The sequence below is a fragment of the Fundulus heteroclitus genome, chromosome 18, assembly GCF_011125445.2.
Source record: "Fundulus heteroclitus isolate FHET01 chromosome 18, MU-UCD_Fhet_4.1, whole genome shotgun sequence".
Taxonomy (NCBI): domain Eukaryota; kingdom Metazoa; phylum Chordata; class Actinopteri; order Cyprinodontiformes; family Fundulidae; genus Fundulus; species Fundulus heteroclitus.
Window position 1 is genome coordinate 8,099,112 of NC_046378.1, and position 21,758 is coordinate 8,120,869.

At 44.2% G+C, this 21,758-nt stretch overlaps 1 protein-coding gene across 3 annotated transcripts in view; it reads left to right on the forward strand.

Moving 5' to 3' along the window:
- The window catches only part of ankrd13b (ankyrin repeat domain 13B), an 80,070-nt gene that overhangs the window by 53,276 nt on the left and 5,036 nt on the right, over nucleotides 1–21,758 (forward strand). For all 3 annotated transcript variants that reach the window (XM_036149555.1, XM_036149556.1, XM_036149557.1), the window contains 9 exons: nucleotides 2,540–2,606; nucleotides 3,167–3,248; nucleotides 5,375–5,439; nucleotides 9,036–9,068; nucleotides 9,173–9,312; nucleotides 10,114–10,271; nucleotides 10,453–10,641; nucleotides 14,442–14,605; nucleotides 19,134–19,210. In XM_036149555.1, coding sequence (XP_036005448.1) covers nucleotides 2,540–2,606; nucleotides 3,167–3,248; nucleotides 5,375–5,439; nucleotides 9,036–9,068; nucleotides 9,173–9,312; nucleotides 10,114–10,271; nucleotides 10,453–10,641; nucleotides 14,442–14,605; nucleotides 19,134–19,210 — 975 coding nt within the window. The remainder of the gene's footprint in view (nucleotides 1–2,539; nucleotides 2,607–3,166; nucleotides 3,249–5,374; nucleotides 5,440–9,035; nucleotides 9,069–9,172; nucleotides 9,313–10,113; nucleotides 10,272–10,452; nucleotides 10,642–14,441; nucleotides 14,606–19,133; nucleotides 19,211–21,758) is intronic.

A 21,758-nucleotide genomic window follows, 5' to 3' on the forward strand; every position in this document is an offset into this window, starting at 1 on the left:
AGGAGCCCAATCAGAATTGTAAAACGTTTTCAAAACCACTTGGGATCCTTGAAGAGAGTCAACAATCTGTACTCTTTTGTTATGTATGTACTATGTCCACAATGCAGGAATGACCCAATTAGGATTTCTTACCACCATGGAGACATTTTGAATATGAATTATTTAAAAGAACTCCAGAGAACAGCTTTGAAGGCTTTTTTGTCAGTGAAAACGATGGTTTCGGTTTTGATGTGAGTGGTTGAAGTTGCGGTTGAAGTGGCATGTCAGTAAAGATGACGCAAAAGGGCTTTGTCCAATCATGTGCAAGGATTCTTGATAAGGCCCCGCCTTCTGAAATACATCTCCAATGGAACAATCCCAGATGGATGTGTGGAGCTCTGCGGAACGAAATCCATCTGGTAAGAGTCAGGTTATATTATACCCCCAAAACCTCAGAAAAATTTAATTTGTTGTGATGGCCCCTTTAAGCCTATAGGCTTAGAACTTTACTTTTTGACAAAGCTTATAGTTCGAGTGGCTTAGGTTACCCTGACCTATCTCTATAGTTATGCTGCTATAGGCTTTGGCTGCTGGAGGACATCAATATCTATGCCTCTCACTCTGCTGAGTTCTCCTACTGTTCTCCAGTTTGCATTGTTTGTTGTTATTTCAACTTTTAACTTTTTGTTCTCTGTCATTTTTCTCTTCACAGTAGGTACACCTGGTCTGACATGCTGTTAGCTGTGGCATCATCCAGGGGAGGCGGACCATCCGCTATTACCATATAACATAGAAAGGATTCCTGAGTCAATGTGTGTTTCTGAGCTTGTTGTGTCTCTACTCTGTCTTCTGTAACTCCCAGTCGGTCGTGGCAGATGACCGTTCACACTGAGCCTGGTTCTGCTGGAGGTTTTCCTCCCTGTTAAAGGGAAGTTTTCCTCTCCACTGTCGCTTCATGCTTGCTCAGTATGAGGGATTGCTGCAAAGCCATGGACAATGCAGACGACTCTCCCTGTGGCTCTACGCTCTTTCATGAGGAGTTAATGCTGCTTGTAAAGACTTGATGCAATCTGCTGGGTTTCCTTAGATTGGAAACAATCTGTCCGTATGATTTGATTGAATTTGACTTTGTAAAATGCCTCGAGATGACATGTGTTTCGAATCGGTGCTTTATAAATAAATTAAATTGAAATAAAAGCACATTAAAACTGTGATGAGCATAAAACATTTATTTGTGGAGCATAATGATGGATTGTTTTGACGCCAGTCTCTGTTTGAGTGCTGCTAAACCGTATGAAATTCCAAGTTTAGCGTCCGTAACTTGTTGTTATGACCTCACCAGCAACCAAAGTGACTTCAGGTTTGTAGTGTAATGTCATGGGATGTGAGTCTTTAAAATCACATGGGAGAAAACATAACCCTTTGAACAATAACACATTTCCCGTGGGGGGGGATTGCATACTAAGTGGGCCGGTAGTACGGTGCTGCTAATGGGGAAGCTTTAAATAGGTTAGGACCACAGCAGCTGGCTAACCGACACAGTAACGTTTCTATTCTCGTGATTGACCCCGCAGAGCTACTGTTTTTAATAACATCTACATTTGATTGCGCTGACGCCGCTGCTGTAGACACGAAGAGCCAGATGAAGGAGAATAAAGCATCCTCGTAAACTCTGCTTGGGTTCCAGGGGGACTGAGCAGATGAAGATGAGAAACGCCTCACTAATTTCTCGGCAGGTTTCCTAATTGCACACCGAGCTGCTGAACTTCCCTGATGGCAAACAGGCACAATGGAGGCAATGTTTCCAGGCTGCGTATATCACCAACGGGGTAGAAGTTGACTTTTCAGCCCAGTGTACTTTAGGTACAATGGATGGTGTATTTGTTACGCTCGTGGCTTGCCTGGAACATTTAGTCATCGTGAAAATGTTTCCTCCACGGTTCCTTACATTGCTTTAGTCTCTTAAATGATTTGTTGGGATAGCTTTGTAGTCTAGCTTGTTTGCCGTTCACCACCTTCAAGGATGTACGTCATTTTCCAACAACAATGATCTATCTCCCTACCAATGGTAAGGAAACTATTATTACCCATAATAATCTCACTCCAGAAAATCTGAATGAACCCTTTAACGTTTGCAGGTGGACTCATAGTTCCCCCATGATTCTGTCCGAGCCGTTCCCATCTATCAGACAAGTGGCCTCACGTTTTGCTCTACAGCACAGTGGCACAGGGAGGAGTTCTCTGTTGAACGATGGATCTGAAATCCTACAGAAATGACCTCATAGGCCTCCATAGGTTCATGGGCAGCAACAACGGCTCCTGTAAGGTCCCTGCTGACGTCTTGGCCTCGTCTCAACATGCAGGGGAACTGACAAATGTCCTGCTTCTATAGGTGCGGCCATTGTTACTGATGTTCAGGGGATCGAGAGCATTTGATCAGCAAATGCTAGAATCGAATAGTTGATTTACTTTATTTATTTTTTTTAATACCAGGTGTGCATGTAGCTATGGACTTCCAGAACTTTAAGGTCACTGCAAACTGACTTTGATTCTGTTGCAGGAACAAGACTGGCATCCTGGGCTGGAGGAGCGAGAAGACGGAGACAGTGAACGGATACGAGGCCAAGGTATGAGTGACGGCTGCTCCGATAGCTCAGTGCCATGCCATCAAAGTCCACACGAGGAGTTTCCTACCCGGAGCGAAGATTGCCAAAAGTTACGTGACCCTCTCGGTATTTAAGACTGAGAGATCCGTCGCCCCTTTAAATGAAGTTGAAGAATCCACACGATCATTTATGGGCACATAAAAACTCCAGATGGCCTCGGAAATGGGGTTACGAAAAGAGAAAGGCATTACCTTGAGCCCATTTGTTTTTTGACCTCCCTGGAGGGACTGATAGTCCCATCAGATGCCAAGGACCATCTGCCTCTAGTGCTTAAAAGCACTTTAAAATGCTTTCCTTTTCAGCATCCTTGATATAAAGTCCCAGATATAAAAAGGCAACATCTGCTTAACTGCGCTACTGTTTTGTTTTTTGCTTTAATGCGGGTCATAGTCAGGATCTTCTCAAGTCTTAATTTAGTTCTTTATTAATCGCTATAGATGGAATCCTGTAGGTGCACGGCTACACCAGATCCACAAAGCGATGCCTGGTTTATTTCTCTAAAGTTGCAAATCTCTCCTCAGGTCTACGCAGCGTCAAACGTTGAGCTGGTCACAAGGACCCGGACTGACCACCTGTCGGATCAGAACAAGAACAAGACGAAAGGTAAGTCGCTGTGAGGCCTGCTAGACAGTCAGGCCCCAGCGTCGTTGAACCAGCATGACCCGGCAAGCCGTAGCTGAGGCGACATCTCTGATGAGAGGCCCGCCGACGAGCCGTTGAGCTCAATAAGATCACCGAGAGACGCAGGGCTAACAGGCCGTTAACGTTCTCTCTGAGGCCGCATCTCGTTTTCTGGTTCAGATCGTTAATCAAACAGGATTAGCAGGCTTCCCTCCCAGGAGGGAGGCTGTCAGGCAGGATCAGCCCCATCGTGCTCCTCTGAAAGGAGAGGACGTGATGGTTGATCCTGGCTCTCAGGTCACATCGCTGCCTGCAGTCTGCTGCTATGCAGGAGGAGGAGAGTCTCTTTGGCACCACTCCTGACCTCCTCCGCCTTTCCCAACAGCACGGCAAACCTAGAACACGTCACCTGGGATTTGCTTTTTTACTTTTACAAGTTTTGCAGATCTTCCTAACCCTAAAACTAGCATTTCTATATGAGTGTTAGAAAATGTTAGATACATGTTTTTTGGGGAAACTTGTCTTTTCCTGTGTCCAGCTAAATTTTAAGCGAATACCTCTGGCCTAAAATGCATTTATTTTGTGAAAGTGGTTCATTTTTCAGGGTTACAGTGTCCATGTTTCTTATGTTTCTCCACAAATGTTGTTTCTGTTTTCTTCACTTGAGGATTGAGGGTAATTCAATTATAAGTTATGTAAACCAACAACTTGTTGCCCAATTTCAAATTTCAAATGAAATGAGCTGCTTGTGCTAATGATTCCTGGAATCACTAGCACAAACAAGAATGGAATAGAAATAAGATTTAAAAAGAAATATCAGGTGGATTATTAATATCGAGAGAGATGGAATACTGTCTTTCCTGTTTTTGTCTTAATGAAACCAACATGCTGACTTAGATTGCTAAAGTTTCTTAACACCAATCCTAAACTGACCTAGATTTGTTTTTTTTCTTTTAAACTACACATGTTTTGTAACATTTACTGCAATTAATCTTAAGACTGGACATTTTTGTTTTGAGAGAAGCAATAAGCTGAGAAATAGAGAGCCCAAATATCCTACTCTTTGTTAGTGAAGAAAAATAAGTCTCTTCTTTTTTCTTCTTCTATTCAAATAGACAGATTATGTCGATTTTCTGCATTAACCTATGCTATTTTGCCCAGACTGTCTTTATCGTATAGGGAACCTGCGCTGGGGAACATTTAATTCAGTGGGTGCCATTAAATCTTAATTAAAAAAGCCTGCCCTAAATGTTAACTGATTATCACGTCTTATCAGTATGATAGCGTTAATGTTTCTCCCGCTAATAACGGGAACAGTCTCCATTAAAGATGCTTTCTCTCTGTTTAATGAGGGGATTATGGGTCATGTATTATATCCCTTTTCAAAACAGACAGACATGCCTAGAATGTGTCAGAGCGTCCCGCGTGTGTTCAGACCTGGCTGCAAACCTCCCAGTTTTGGAAGGGTCTGCCGCTTTAAATCAGTCAGAAGACTAAAAGACACTTAGGTATGAAGTTACACTTGTGTCACACTTGCAACCTTGCAAGTGTGACACAAACTTACAAAACTGACTGCTTTTTCTATTTTATTTTTTAACGCCGCTTGGAAATAATGAGCTGAATAAATTTTTCCGTAAATTTTTTTTTTCCAAATCTTTTTTTTTAACTCCACATAAAGCGCGGCCTGCTTTTTGATCATAAGGGCCACTCGGTGAGCGGCGGTGTCTTTCATCCTGCAGGCGTCTATTATATAACAGGACAGGATCAGCTTGAGACGATGACTTGTAAACGGAGCAGATAGAAAGCCTTCCTCCGCTTTCTCCTCACAATCGGACGTGTTGAGTTCAGCTGGAAGTCTGAGTTGGACTGACGACAGCTCTTTAAATGAACCCTTCCTTCAGCGTGCTGCTTTAAAGCCTCCTCTTGCTGGCTATTAGACGCTGAAAGTAGCTTCTTCTGAGCCAAGCGGTGTGGAAGGAAATATCTCTGTGGGCAGCTGCAGTGGCGATAATGAGGCACACTTGAAACTCAGGCTAACACAGGCCGTTATTTCTACACTGCTCATGTGCTTGTGCTTGTGTTTGAACTGTTGTCTGTCCCCCGAGCAGGCGGCAAGACTCCGCTGCAGAACTTCCTCGGGATCGCAGAGCAACACATGGGCTCCAACAACACGGTGAGTGGGTGCGTGTCGGGCGGCGGTGCTTGCTATGGTCTTGTGTTTCCTGCGTTTGACTGGATCCCGCTCTGCACTGGGAATGTCTGGACTGAATTATCCCCCCCGCCGTCCCGCCGTCCTCCCCATCCATCTCTCTGCTGACGGACGGGCAGCGTGTAAAATCCCAGCTGCGCGGACGGGGGAGCCGTCTTTCGGCCGCACACTCCAAGCTGCAGCCTGCTTTGTAATATTGATCGCGCTTTTTAATTTGTTTCGCCTTCAGAGCATCTATGACTCACTCCTCCCTCCTCACTCCCTCTGTATCCTCCCACTCCCACTCGTTTTTTTTTTGTTTTTTTTGTCGTTGCTCCTTTCCACTCTCCTCCCTTTCCCCTGACGCCACTCAAAAAGCTTTTTTTTTTCTCCACTTTGATGTTTGTTTTGCAGATATTTTGAGCAGCTTTAAATCTCTTACGCAGATGCATTTTTGACTTTTGCTAATCCTACATTTTAAAGAGGCAATAAAGCCACTCTGCACACTGAAAAAATCGTAGACTTGTTAGAGCTCTGAATTATCCAGTGTTCTTTCCTGGGAAGCTTTCATTGAGCTGCTGAGAATGTCACATCGATGCCTTGCAAACTGTTTTTCTCCAAATTATTGTTGACCGGGGTGGGGAGAGGATGATATCCTGACTCCCTAAAAGGCAACGTTTTAAGCCAGATTGATGCATTTCTATTTTCATCAGCCTTAACATTACTGAAAAAAACGAGACACGAGGAAGTGGACACAGAGCACCAGTTTTACCTTAACCTCAGGCTTTGACAAGCTTTTATTTGTATGGCTCATTCAAGTCAACTAATAGCAAAAGGACAAACACGGATTATTAAAGTTTAATAGAGCTGTGACTCATCTAACTACCGTTGGAACATCTGGGTGGTTCAGACTGTCATCTGACGCCAAACAACCTTAAAAACCAAAACCGCCTCAGGAGAGGTTCTCCATGACCCACACAAACCCCTGACCTTATAAAAGAGGTTTAAAGATAAACATCTTTGAATCATAAATGTCTCCATATAATGATCAACAGCAAATCAAAACCTCTTTTTGTCTGGGTGGGCATATGTAGTGATTACATTATTTTACAGTATTTATTTTCTAAAAACAACATCATTCTCCACAAATACTGGCACTCTTGGGTAAAGATGCATAAAAAACCCTAAAAAATAAATGCCCTAATTGCTGTAGAATGGTGTTTGAGTGCGTTTATTTACTGAGCAAATATGCTATGTTATGACAAACTTATCGGCTCACCTAACAATTACTAGAAATTAACTCTAACTGCAGCATCTTTGTAATTTGTACGTTCAAACTAGGCAAGTCAACACATCCTGGTCATGTTTGTGGCCAGATGGACCCAGATGGAGCATGGTGGTGATGGAGTTTAGTGATAAAAAACGAACATGCAGGTGTAGGACAGGAACCTAACATATAGGCACAGATCCAGGGAGAATCCGAAATGAGAGCAGATGAGCCCGCACTGGGTAGAGGAAACAGGGAGTGTATATACAGAGTTAGGGTGGAGAGATGAGGCGGAAGACAGGTGGAAGTAATTCGATTAAATTAGGAGCAGCTGAGAGGTCTGATGGCTGAGGAAGAAGGAGAGTAATAAACAGGGAGGAAGCACGGGGAGAAATCTAATGGAATATAATACCAAAATGATTACAGAATGAACTAACAGAATCTCCTAACTGGAACCACAAAGGAAGAAATGAACAAACACTAAAGGATGACAGAACCAACGAAGGCACGATCCAGGAACTTAGAAGTCCAAAATCGAGATCGTGACAAGCTAAACCTAAACATGTATTTCTGAACATATCTGTGTTCAGAAATATAATCCAAAAACGCAACAATGACAAACAACGCTGAATGAAGTTCATGTTGCTGTTACGGGTAGTGGAAAGAAGAAGAAAAAACAATCTCCAACGCTCACTGGTTGCGAATGGCAACAAAGAGGGGCTTTCTGAAATAAGTCTGTTCAAAATGACATTTTATCCTGAATTACAAAGATCACATAGGACTAAACCCCTCTCAGATCGTCCTTTCCTTCTGGGATCTGAACCTTCTTGATGACCCGCAAGCAACCTGGAGGCGCTGACACAGAACAGATGGATTAAGTTGACCATCAACAGCGCTATGAGTTGTTAGCCACGCCCCTTTAGTTCCTTGACCCCAGCTGCATGCTTTGGAAACACATGAGACTCTTGATTTTGGCAGATTGACTTGTTGGCAAAGGGACAAAATTGTACAAAAATAAGGGGGGGGGTCTTATGGTAGGGTGTTTGAACTGAGCTTTTTCTGCAACAATCACTTGTGTTGAATTTGACATATATCAAGGATGAATATGTGAAAAATGACCTCATGATCCAGGGTTACGGGGATGATGCTGTTGGCCTGTTTCTCGTCCACAAACCCACAGAACCTTGTTAAAGCAATTCATAGACTGCTTGAAATAGAGCTGAAGATTTTAGAGAGAGCATGGGAGCAAAACAACAGAAACACATGGGAGTCAACACAGAAACGGTCGCCCAGACACAAAACTGGACTCCCACACCCATCTTTGTCCTCAGACCTCAATCCTATCGGAAACCCTGTGGGGTGAACTGAAAAAAATGAAAGCAGAAGAGAGAATGCAGGATTCTGGGGACTGTCACAGAGACTGTGCAAAAGGGTCAAAGATCCCTCCCTCTGTAGGCTCCAGTCTTGTTAAATGAGAGAAAAAAAGAGGATCCATTTAACTCGCTAAAAGGATATAAAAAGTATTAACAGAAACTGGTGAGTTTGTTAGAGCTGAATATTTCTCAATTAGGTTTTTTTTACCGACTGAATAGATGTGCCTAGATTAAAGGTTGGACTCTCCATTTTTCTCAGTCAGAGATAATGCTACTGCAATAACAGATGTATTTATATTAAGGCTTGCTAGGAATTCCGTTAAATATAGATAGCACAATATCATTCTTTTTTGACTACAAACCTATCACTCAAGTGTTAAACAAATAATAATAGAAATACAAGCTTTACCACTGTTAAAGGAGCATAGCGCAAGTTCCAGAGGTTTTGCACAAGTCTGCCCCCGCTGGCGACAAGTTGAAATGACACCGGTGTTGTGCAAACGCATGGGAGAAGACCTGTGCTGCTGCGTCTGCACAGGTCTTTTGTGTAGAGGTGTAATGTCTTCTGAGGTAAGAAAGTTTTAGACATTGGACTTAGCCCGTGTTCTCTCGGCAATGTGTCAATGGCGGTGGCGACTCAGGAGAGTGGCCAGGTAAACGAGAGCGCCGGGTGCATCACATCCACCCGCATGGCCAAATTTTGAGGATTTGGCCCCAATCACTCTCTCAAGAACTGACTAATCCAGCCTATAGAGGCAACTGCGGTAAATAGAGAGTACAGTAACTCATTTTGCACATTGGCCATTCATAATGGCATGTATAGGAAAGAAAACAAAAATTACCTTTAAACTTGCTCAATGCTCCTTTAAATAAGGCATGATATCACCTTTTGCTCTGTCACCTTCTGAGTCATGTCCAACCTTTTTCTTGTGCTGCTGCAGGGGAACAAACATCAGGAACAAAAAGCAAACGAAGTAAGTTTTAAAAACACCGATACGGCTGTGAACTTTTTTTGAGCCATCGCCATTGATTTCTAAACGCTCTCCCTCATTGCTCATTCCTCCTTCACGCTCTCCAGGCTCTGGTGACGCAGATGTCATCCCCCGCGATGACGAACCCTGCGGCTCTGACGGCCGAGGAGTACTTCAACCCCGGCCCGACGCAGCCGACGCCGAGAGACATCGGCCAGCCGTGCCAGCTCACCACCAAGACCCAGAGGTGAACCCGGGACTGACGGGAACACAAACAGGCCGAGCCGAGCCGAGCCGCGCCGCGCCTCGCCGCGCTCTCCGCACAGGGCCGGAGCTGACAGAATGACGGCCGGCATGAAACGAGCCGCTCATGGCAGCTGACCACAACAATCCTGAGGTGGATGACAGATAACAGGGAAGACCAAACAGGCATATTTATAGATATACCGCCGCGGTTGTGCTTCACAGAGCCGGTGCAGTCAAGCGGCTCGGCGCTCTGTCTCCGGCAGCTCTAGACGGATGACTCATAGCACCTTGTTGTCACTCCGCTATATTAAAAAACACAAAATAATACATGAAGTGAGAGAATCTTGCAGCGTCTCTAGGGGTAAAAAAAATAAATAAATAAATAAATCTAAGGGAAATATGCAAACAGGAAGAAGAACAGTTTGCGTTAGTTGCTTGTTAAGCGGATGTCTGTCTTCCTCGGCCTGCCGGTCCTCTCCGGTTGTCGTTCACATGCTTCGTCGCCGTTAAATAAAAAGCGACAGGACATGACGGGATTAATTCTTTGAGGAGGCAGAGCTGCCTCTCGGTTCTGTGTTCATTATCGCACAAATTAGAGTCTCACCGATTGATTGGCCCCGGCTTTGAACATGACTCAGCAGCTCGCGGACAAGCCCCTGTTAGCGGACGTGATCAATGTCTTTCTGTGTCTCTGGCCAAACAATGCTCTGGTCCCAGGGTCTAAATTGCTTTAATTATACACAAGTCAGACTCTGACGGCTTCCTTTGTTTCGTTTCTGCCGGGGGTTTTGTGTTTTTTTAGGTTTAAAGCCAAGCTGTGGCTGTGCGAGTCCCATCCCCTGTCCCTGGCGGAGCAAGTGGTGCCCATCATCGATCTCATGGCCATCTCCAACGCCCTGTTCGCCAAGCTGCGTGACTTCATCACTCTGCGGCTGCCGCCTGGTTTCCCAGTCAAGATCGGTGAGCGGCGGGAGGAGTGAGACGGATGGATGAGGGAATAGGAGGAGGTTAAAATGTTGGCTGCTTAACTGAGGGGGCGAGACAGGAGGATGAATATTTGATGAGCGGATGAGATGGAATGGACAAAATGATCTGAGAGACGGGGGGGGCTGACAGGTTAAAAACGTTCTCACCCCTTTAGAAATCCCCCTGTACCACATCCTAAACGCCAGGATCACCTTCAGCAACCTGAACGGCTGCGAAGACGGAGGCGGCCTCCGCTGCGACAACGACATCGGGGTGGAGGGGGACGCCCGGCGGGACGCCCCGAGGACAGACACTCCCTCTCCGGGCAGCGACTCGTCCAGCGTCTCCAGCTCCAGCTCCACAAGTAAGCGCTGCCGTGCCTTGCAGGAATATTCACACTTTATTTAAAATGTTCACATTTGGCAATGACACAGCAACAACTTCAAGGTGTTTCATCAGGATTTCCCGTAAGAGAACAACACAGTGTATAAGGCAGAGGCTGCGTGGCTTTCAGTTCTCTTTACAGATACCAATCTGAAAAGTGTGGCCTGCATTTGCATTCAGACCTGCTGAAATTGCAGCTGCGAGTCTTTCAGTGTATGCCCTACCAGTTTTGGATATCTGGACACATAGTTAACACACAGCTTCAGTCGCTTCAGCTAAAAACCACTAATCAGGCCTGAAATCTGGGAGTAGTGATGGACTCAGACCTGAACCTCCAAAAGCATCTAAAGACAGTTACAAGGTCAGCTTTCTATCACCTGAAGAACATTTCTAGGATTAAAGGACTGATGTCTCAGCAGGATCTAGAAAAACTAATCCATGCGTTTATATTTAGTAGAATTGATTACTGCAACGGTGTTTTCACAGGTCTGCCTAAAAAGTGGATCAGACAGCTGCAGCTGATCCAGAACGCTGCTGCCTGCGTCCTCACCAAGACTAAGAAAGTAGAGCACATAACCCCAGTTCTAAAGTCCTTACACTGGCTCCCTATAACTCAGAGAATAGACTTTAAAATACTTCTGTTAGTCTATAAATCCCTGAATGGCTTAGCTCCTAAATACATCACAGACTTGTTATCAGTGCACCAACCCTCCAGACCACTAAGGTCTTCTGACTCCAGCCTACTCTGCATACCTAGAACCAGAACCAAACACAGAGAAGCAGCATTTAGTTCCTATGCTCCAATTATCTGGAACAAACTTCCAGAAAACTGTAAAGATGTGGAAAACCTTAGTTCCTTTAAATCAAGATTAAAAACACATTTGTTTAAAATTGCCTTCAACTGTCCTAGTTAACTGAATCACCACTTTTTTGTTCTATTTTCTATCTATATTTTATTCCTACTTGCTTTTATTCTGTTTTATTTTGCTATATTTTAATCATGTAAAGCACTTTGCATTGTCTTTGTACTGAATTGTGCTATATAAATAAATTTGCCTTGCCTTGCCTAGTTTCCATTTGTAGGGGGGAAGTAGCTCAAGCTCAGTGAGATTGGATTTAGGGTTAGGGATTTTCCAGGGCTCTGCTTGGCCCGGCTGTACTCAGCTCCGCCCACTTTGCAAGCATTTGGATTACAGTTTTATGTCGCTACTCGGCTGGCTTTTTTCATCCTTCCTCAGGAGGTAGAACAACCGCAGCTGAGTAGAACTGAAATGTGACGTGAATAGGCTGCTGTTCACTGATTGGCCACGGGACGGGGAGAAACAGGAAGGTTTTCACAGAGAAGTTGCATGGTGTAGGTTAAACCAGCGTTAATATTAAGGAGTGGGTCAAACCGAAATATAATCTCACTATTTACAAACCATGAACCACGCCTGCCGGAAACAAAGGAAACTTTATTTCATACCCTAAATCAGATCCCTGGTTCAGCGAGGCTTTCTCTCATTGTACACACACTGAAAGCTGTTAAGTTTAGTCTCTAAAGGGTTTATTATTAGTTCAGGCTGATCTGTGATCTTGTATGAAACATAATACAAACTGTTTTTATCTATATCTTATTTTGCCGTTTCTTGCAGACTTCTTAAAAGCGTTAATGTCACACAGTAATGCCTAATAGTGCCAGAGCGCACAACATTGACACCTGTAGGTGGGGCTAATGCCACCACCGGCAGGCTTTGGCCCCATTTACTGTTTGGCAACAAAGAAAACTGCGAGGCGCCTGAACGATGGCGGCTAGCCCAGTGTTATCAAGGTACATCAGTGCATTATCTGCAAAAGATCGTGAAGCTTACTTTAACAAAAATAACTTTAACAAACAGACAGGCTTCCAGATCCGTGTACGGTTAAGGAATGGGAGCCTGACATTAGCAAGTGGTCCAATAATTAGATCATGACGTCATTAGTTATTTTGTTTCATTGTTTCTACATGTTATTCCAACTTACTTTTATTCTGTTTTTATTTTCCTATATTTTAATCATATAACGCACTTTGCGTCGTCTTTGTACTGAAATGTGCTATACAAATAATTTGCCTTGACCTAATAGTTCTACATATTTATCAGAAAACCTAGCGTGTACGCGAGACAGAAGCTACGAGCACACAAAGCCCTTGATGCGTATCACTACATCATATGTGGACATGTACAGGAGGTGACAGGCCATCACTTTGACTCCGGGTTTTGTGTCCCAGAGTCTGAAGTCCTCCCCAGCCAAAGGCAAGGGCAGATGACTGCGACGAATAAGGTCGATTACACCTTTATATGCGGTAAAACTGCAATCGTTTCTCAGAATATCGGTTTGTACAACCATAAGCGCGACAACCTAACATACTGACGGCAGAGGTTGTAATTGGTGCCGTTTGATTTAGTCCCGCTTCCAAGATTCACTATCCATAGGCTAGACCTCCGTTACCTTATTACATCCGCATGTTGCTGATGACGTAGGCTGTAAATGGGTCTGTTACTTCGGGTCTGTGGGAATCCATCTTTCCATCAACTCTGACCACATTCCCAATCAGCAGGATTCTGCTGAGCATCTTAACATGCACAAATACCATTCTGCATGTTGGCCCCATCTTCATCTTTTCTGCATCTATCACATGGCTTGTGGCAAACTGCAAACGGGTCTTCTGGTTTCTTATTCGGATCTGTGGACTGCACCACCAACAGTTGTCCTGTTGACAGATTCCCCCCAGGGTGAGATCCCCCCGCGGATCATTCTTTAATGGAAACTCTCCTTGCCAGTCACTTTTAGGTGACAGCACCAGGGCAGTCTTTGTAGCTTTGCAGTCGCTGTTTTATAACCTAAGGCTGCTTTAAGTTTGACCAAATGAATCTCTAACCTGTGTTTAAAGATTAAGTCATTAACCTGCTGTGCTCCTTGGTCTTCGCGGTGCTGTTTGTTCTCTAATGGTCTCTGACAAACCTCTGAGGCCAGAGACTAGAACACCTGGATTTATCATCAGATTCATTTACACACAGGTGGACTGGGTTTACGGATCAGGTGGCCTATGAATGTAATTTAATTCGAGGAGTAAAAGTGGCCAGAATACAAGCGCACGGCACACATTTTCCAGATTTGACATTTTAATGTATTCTTCTCCTTTTTCCCCTTCACAAATTATGCCCTACTATGTGCGGCTTAACCACATAAAATTCCAATAAAAAAACCCTGAGTGACAAACTGGGCCAAAAGAAAATGTACAGCTATGAAGTAGTTCAGTATTCCATCTCGCTTGCATCCTCCTCTGCAGCTGCCTGGTTATATGCTGAATTGATGAGGAAGATGCACGCTGTTTTCATCGCCACATCTTGCTGGACAGATTCGTTCTTTGTGTTATTGGATCATGTCCTGCCCTGATTTAATCACCAGCTCATCAGCGCTGTTTAAATCTACGTCTGTGCTCGGCAGCGGTGTAATTAATTTGACGACGGCTCTGAAGGAACCTCTTTGAGAAACCCCCCGATGTTATCGTGCCGCTCGGCTCCGCCCATGAACGCGCTCGTTTGTGTCGAAAGGACATGAGCGAGAAAATAAACGCTCTCGCCTCTATTAACCTTTGATCTCCCCCTGTTTGGCTCAGAAATGTATTCCTCTGTTTTTCCTTTACTCGCTCTTCTTCTTCTTCTTCTTCTTCTTCAGTGTCCTTTAATGTCAGATAACGCTCCCTCCCATCTCTTGGCCTTTGTCTCCCCCCCCCCCCCCCCCACCTGTGTGAAACAGCGTCGTGCAGAGCAGGAGAGATTCCCCCGTGTGTGTTCGAGCCCCCGCCTGGATACACCATGCTAGGCGGCAAACAGAGAGACAGCATGAGGGAGGAGGAAGAGGACTTACTGCAGTTTGCCATACAGCAGAGTCTGCTGGAGGCCGGATCCGAATATGATCAGGTGATCGAGTGTTAGATCGCTTTTACTCCATGTTTAATGTATGTGCAGTTTCTTTATTTGTCACTGCAATCAACACTGGCTGAAATGGGTCTGACTCACGAAATTGATGATTTTTACCACCTCATTAAAAAAATGTCCCTGCTGTAGCACCTCCATATGAGCTATAAGATGGAAAACTACTTCCAAATACTGCCAGATTTCCACAACTGATTGTGATAAATCAAAGAATGTAGTAGCTTGGTGGTTCTGGATAGTATGGCATCATTTTATAGAAATAGAACAGAAATGCCTTTGTTGTCCCACAATGGGGACGTTCGGGCATAACAGTGACAAAAACACATAAACAGGTTACACTAGATGAAGTAATTGAATAAAAGTAATAGAATAAAAAAGCTAATTTAAAGGAGCAATACGTGTTTTTACCACTAGGTGGAGCTTGAGCACTCTCTGTAGACCAAAACAAGATGCGTATCAAGCCACGCCTGTCTCGCCCCAGCATTCGGCTCCCGTTTCCCCTCATCATCTACCTGCAGTGAACTCATGGAAAGCTCCGGTCAAGTACCGCTGCTCGACCGCAAGAAAGGGTTTTATTTTCATATTATCTTCATTAGCTTATACAGCTAATGATTGTAGTGACATGGAGCTAAACTGGTGAGATGACAAGGAGTACGGGAAAAACGGAAGGCCCATGAAGGGGTCTTCAATTTAGCCCCGCCCCCGAAGGCAAAACTGTGCCATCTTGGAGTGACATCGTAGCTGAAGGAATCTGCAGTGTCACTGAAAATATATTAAATATATTAAAATGTAAAAGTTGGAGAATAAAAAGAGAATATCATCCTAACTTTTTACTTTCTAACAATGTTTGACTTTTCAATGTCTAATTTTTCAATGCCAAACCTCCTTTTCGGTGTCATCGCAAGTGATTTTTCAAGGTTTTATTTTTCAGTGTTTGATTCTACAATGCTAAATGTCTTTTCAATGTCGCTGCAACCTTGTTTTAGCTCCATAGTGGGAGATTTTATCCATCAGGACTGACCGACACCTTTATACAATGTAGAGATAGCACGCCCCCCAGACACCGATTACATTCTTTCACGGCTGTGCCTATCTCAGAAAGCAAAACCTTGGAATTAAATTGTCAGACTGAAGAAAGGACATTTTAATATTTCAGAAACGTCTGTTAACAAATGATCCTTTTGAAAATGATGTTCGGCATTATTTGGGTAAAATGTACAATGTTTGTTAAAGTGTAACTAACGATGTAAAGGTATAACCCTGCCTAAGAGATGCAGATGAGCGGTGGGAGTTTTAAGGGATGCTAGTTGCTGTGGCAGTCAGGATGAGGGAGAGTGACCTGCTGAAACATGGAGTAACCAGGGCGACACCTGGTGGTTTGGCCATGAAACTGATTTTTTAAAGTAGCACCCTTATGCCCAATGTATACAGTTTATCTGCAAAATAACAAACAAAATAAAATGTTTATTTTGGGGTGTTACCCTTTAAGAATCCCATGTTTAACGGTAATGACTTGTAAGGTTAGCCTCCTCTGCTGTCAGACTGCTGCAAGGCTTAGTGATAGGCCTGATTTCAACATTAAGGCTGCAAGTAGACCTTGTCCTGTCCTGGGTTAATGTTAGGTCCATAAGTAACCACTGTTTTTCATCTGGTGTTATAAAATGCCACTTTCAGATGTTCAGCATGAATCTTCATTTCTAAGCAGAACAGCTTCCCTCTCATACACCAGCAGCTCCTGGGCGCTGAGTTTAATTTGTGTTTTTTTTTAATCATTTATGTTATTACAACATCTATAAAACAATGTTGTATAGTGCAATAGTGATAGATGTTGATATGTTTTTCATCTAGCAAAGACTTCTTGCATTTGACGTCTTTCCTTTTTTTACACGCAAGTTAATCCCAGCTAAACATTTACATTCAGACTTCTTATAAACGTGGATGGATGGATGGATGGATGGATGGATGGATGGATGGATGGATGGATGGATGGAGGGACGGACGGACGGATGGATGGATGGAGGGACGGATGGATGGTTGGATGGCTGGATGGATGGATGGATGGATGGATGGATGGATGGATGGATGGATGGATGTGTGGGTGGGTGGATGGATGGTGGGTGGGTGGGTGGATGGATGGATGGATGATGGATGGATGTGGATGGATGGATGGGTGGGTGGTGGGTGGCTGGGTGGGTGGAGGGTGGGATGGCTGGCTTGATGATGGATGGATGGGTGGGTGGCTGGTGGCATGGATGGATGGATGGTGGATGGAGTGGGTGGGGTGGGCGGCGTGGATGGATGGATGAGTGTACGGAGGATGGATGGGATGGCTGGAGGATGGATGGAGGATGGATGGATGGATGGGATGTATGGACGGACGGGACGGATGGATGGGAGGGACGGACGGACGGTCGGGATGGATGGATGGATGGAGGGGAGGATGGATGGTTTTTTTGGATGGATTGGATGGATGGAACTGGCTGGAGATGGATGGGTGGGTGGGTGGATGGATGGATGGATGATGGATGGGTGGATGGATGGATGGATGGGTGGGTGGGTGGGTGGGTGGATGGATGGATGGATGGATGGATGGATGGATGGGTGGGTGGGTGGGTGGGTGGATGGATGGATGGATGGATGGATGGATGGATGGATGGGTGGGTGGGAGGGTGGGTGGATGGATGGATGAGTGGATAGTTGGATGGATGGATGGATGGATGGATGGGTGGATGGATGGATGGATGGATGGATGGATGGATGGCTGGCTGGCTGGCTGGGTGGGGGGGCGGTGGGTGGCTGGATGGATGCGTGGATAGTTGGCTGGCTGGCTGGCTGGCTGTGGTGGCTTGCTGGCTGGCTGGCTGGCTGGCTGGGTGGGTGGCTGGCTGGCTGGCTGGCTGCGTGGTCGTTGGCTTGCTGGCTGGCTGGGTGGCTGGCTGCTGGTGGCTGTGCTGGCTGGCTGGGTGGCTGGATGGGCTGGATGCATGCTGGCTGGACTGGATGGATGAATGGCTGGATGGATGGATGGATGAATGGCTGGATGGATGGATGGGTGGATCTGGAAAACTGGAGAGAGGAATGTGAGTTTTACACAGAAGCAGAAGTCTTGGCTCAGCTTGAGGGGCTGAACATTAGGTTTGACTTTCAGTTTTTGCTACATTTAAAAGAAAATGAAACGGTGCTAGCATCGTGTCTGAAAAAGGACTTCACATCAAAAACTCAATAAAACTAATTTGTTATGTTAACAGCGTGATCCTTGCTGTATGCTTGGGGGAAAAATACCTGGGTTGAGGCATTTTTATGTATCTGACAGCATCTAATCGATTGTGATGGCCACTGTTCCCCCTTCTTAGAATTACAGTTATAAATTCAGCAGTAGGTCAATGAAGACCCCAACACTTGGGTGTGCTGGAGTACGCAAATAGACGTCAGTTTCAAAATAAAAAACAATCTCAGTGACGTAAAATCAATAGGTAACATAAATTGCTTGTGATGTAAGGAAACGAGAGGCTTTAAGTCTCCAGCTGCCTCGGGACAGGCCTCTGTTTAAATCCCAGAGATCCTGCTCCTGATAGTCCTCGGCTTTCTTCTGGGGTGCAGCCTGGGATATAAATAGTCTCAGGGAGACAGGTCAGGGAACATCCTCAGATGTGTTTCTGTAGGTGAGAAACAAAAAGAGAATTACTGGGAGGAGGAGAGGAGGCTTGAAAAGCGGATATTTTTGGACCGTGCATTCTGGGAGCTCACCGTTCCTTAAGACACTGTTGACGAATATGATAAATCCTGTGATTACAGCTGGGATATTAAAACGGGACATTACTTACTTGCTTCATGTATGGTTTGCATCATTTTTGCTGTAGTAGGAAAATGTGCTTATAGTGCTGTGCGTACTTTAAGATAAGATAAGATAAGATAGGCTTTATTGCTCTCACATTGGAGAAATTCACATCACATTGGCTCAGTAGTCAATAATCAGAAGAAGTTGCCAAAATTAGGACAAGGTGCATCGGTTATATACAGTGTGTCTTCGTTTATACAGTGGATCAAACAAAAGAAGTAAATAAGAAAAATAAGAATAAAAATCTTATTTAATGGGATGAAGATGAGGACGTGTTTTGATTTACAACAGTAAGCTTTGTAGCTTTCAGCCACGGGTTACATCTGCATGTCCTGGAGTTCATTAATGAAGTGTGTGTAGCAAAGAACCAGAGGCAGGAGTAATGCAGTTCACTGTCGGTTTATGAGTCGTAATAAAGCCAGCTGGCTGCCCTTATCCTGTGTGTGTGTGTGTGTGTGTGTGTGTGTGTGTGTGTGTGTGTGTGTGTGTGTGTGTGTGTGTGTGTGTGTGTGTGTGTGTGTGTGTGTGTGTGTGTGTGTGTGTGTTCCTTTAGCGGAGATTGACGGGAAAAATGCCCAGAGGAAGGATTCAGCCTTTCCAGAAACCCCTCCATCTCTTCATCGACTTCTGGGACCTGCTCTCTGACTTTCTGTTCTGCCTCCGCTTTGTTTCTAGGTGACTATCTGGGAAGCACTGACCAATAGCAAGCCAGGAGCACACCCTCTGTCTAGTGACCCAAGTCGTGTGGAGAGGTGAGAAAAAAGACTTTTATATCAAAAGTTTCGCTTGACTTTTCATTGTATTAATAGTGTTCAGGCTTGTAGTTCCCATCGGCTACCAACTGTTTATTTAGTATTCAGGGTTTAGTGTCCAGCTCCAAAGTGAGTATAGAAGGCAAACATTTATTGGCAGTTCCATCAAGTCATCAGGAGGAAGTAAGGAGAAATGTTTCTGAGGTGCAGTAGTTTGGAGACCTATAAAAAAAAAACAGCACCCTAGGCAAGGATCTAACAGCGCTCTATGGCAAGCCATGGTTGGTCTACCTGTAAAAGAAAAAAACCAAAAGAACGGAAATTCTGCCGGCATTCAGGATGAAGGTTGCAACTTTTGCTCCCCTTCTGACCAGCATTGCCTCTAGTGCTGCCAGGCAAGGGTCAGCACTTCCATGTCTTGCTACAACCATGACACCAGAATACGTAATAAGTGTGCAAAACGTAAAATCTGCGAAGGAAAGCAGATGAGAATCTCAGTCTTTTATAACTGTTTCATTCACAAGGGTTTGACACCACTTATAATCATTTTGTAATGTAGCAGTCGGGACGTTATCCCAAAAACAGGCATAAACCCTTAAGTGTCTTCACAGTTCTATTTCTCCCAAAAACATGTTAGCCCTACAGACTAACTTCAATTTAATTTCATAAATGGGGTGATTAGGGAGGGAAGTCAAAAAGATGATGCACAATCTGTCATTTGGCTCAAACACTAAAAAGAGTCATAGCTGCAATTACCCACCGTAGGAACGCTTGAAGAAAGCTTTTCATCGTATATTTAATAGCTTAGATGTGTGGACGTCAGCTTATGTGTTGTTCTGACTGTGCCCGCACAAAACAATGCATTTTAGTAGCTTATAATTTCAGAATCCTTGCACATCATTTTGAACATGGATTTTTGAGGAATCTGTGCTTGTCTCCCATTCTCTTTCACAAACGTTCTGTGTAGAGAAGGGGTGTCAAACATACGGCCCGCGGGCCGATTCCGGCCCGCCGAACAATTTAGTCCGGCCCGGTAGCTAAATGCATTATCATTATTCAACAATTTGTTATTTTTTTTATCCAGTGTCCTGTCTGGCAATGTGGCAATAAGAATTGTTGTCTTAATGCCAAAAAGACCTCATCAGATTTGACTTTCACAAGTGAAGCAGTACTGCTTTTGCCATAGTACTCCGCTTGATTTATGAACGTGAATAGTTTTATTATGATTCATGCGGGGAATATCTCAAATGATATGGTAAAAAAAATGGTAAAATGGCTTGTACTTGTATAGCAATTTAACTAGTCTTGACGACCTCCAAAGCGCTTTACACTACAGTCAGTCATTCACCCATTCACACACACATTCACACCCTGACGGTGGTGAGCTATGTTAGTAGCCACAGCTGCCCTGGGGCAGACTGAGAACACCACCATTATGGTGCTGTCCTCTAGGAAACTGGCCTGGTCCCACTTGGCCAACTCTGTAAACCTCGCCCTCCCTCTCTGGGCCTCCTGCTACAGCTGTGGAATGTTGCTTCTGTCTTTTTCTTCTCTCTTTTTGGACACTACTATGGGAAAAGTAGGAGAGGAAAGGAAGAACAAGAAGAAAAAAATAAAAGGTGAAAGCAAGAGGAGACAAAAGGAAGAGGTTGATAAAACAATTATTGAAAAAACATGTACTTCGTTTAATTGAAAATCTGCAGTTCCTATATTGTCCACACGGGGCGCTGTGTTTTGATCAGCTGATGGTAGCACTGAGCTTCAGATGTGGAAAATTGATTTTAAATCATTTTCTTAATTTTCATCTGATGTATTTTGTCATGCAGGACAGTGTTTTTAAGTTCCAAAAAATGTGAATAAATGTTTTTCAACATTGTGCAATCACTGTGATCAGTTCTTATGCATAATGCACAAGTAAATGTTTAACTGAGTAAAAGTATTGTTGAAATTGCTCATACTTTTCTTAAAAACACTGAGGTTATTCATAATATATTGTGTAAAAGTGAAATTAATTTAATATAAAAATCAACATCAAGTCCACATTTATTAGTTATATTTAATCTTGCAATGAGTTAACTCGTGTGGCCCTCTTGATTTCATATTAAGCTGAATGCGACCCTTAAACTAAAATGAGTTTGACACCTCTGGTGTAGAGGATCTTTGGGAATAAGTGCTCACTCTGCACATTTCTGTGTTGCCGCCACGTGGCCACACGTCGCTCTGACATCACCATCAGCGGTTTCTGTTTAAATCACCTGACGGCCACTCTCCGCTGTACACCCGCTTTCGTCCATGTGCCGTTTCCCTGTAAGTGGAAGAGCCTGCGTGTGGCATCATAGGATCTCTTTGGGACACAAACAGACTAACAAAACAACAGCCATGAAGTTCTTTTTCTTTATTTTATTTCATGTTTTCAACAGTTTGTATGATTTTCTTGCTCTAAAATATGATCCAAGTCCCCACCATCGGCACGTACATCTTTCAGTTCAACATCCCGCCCGTCTTCTAGCAGGAGTGGCAGGAGCTGAATCAACGACTCACTGAATAA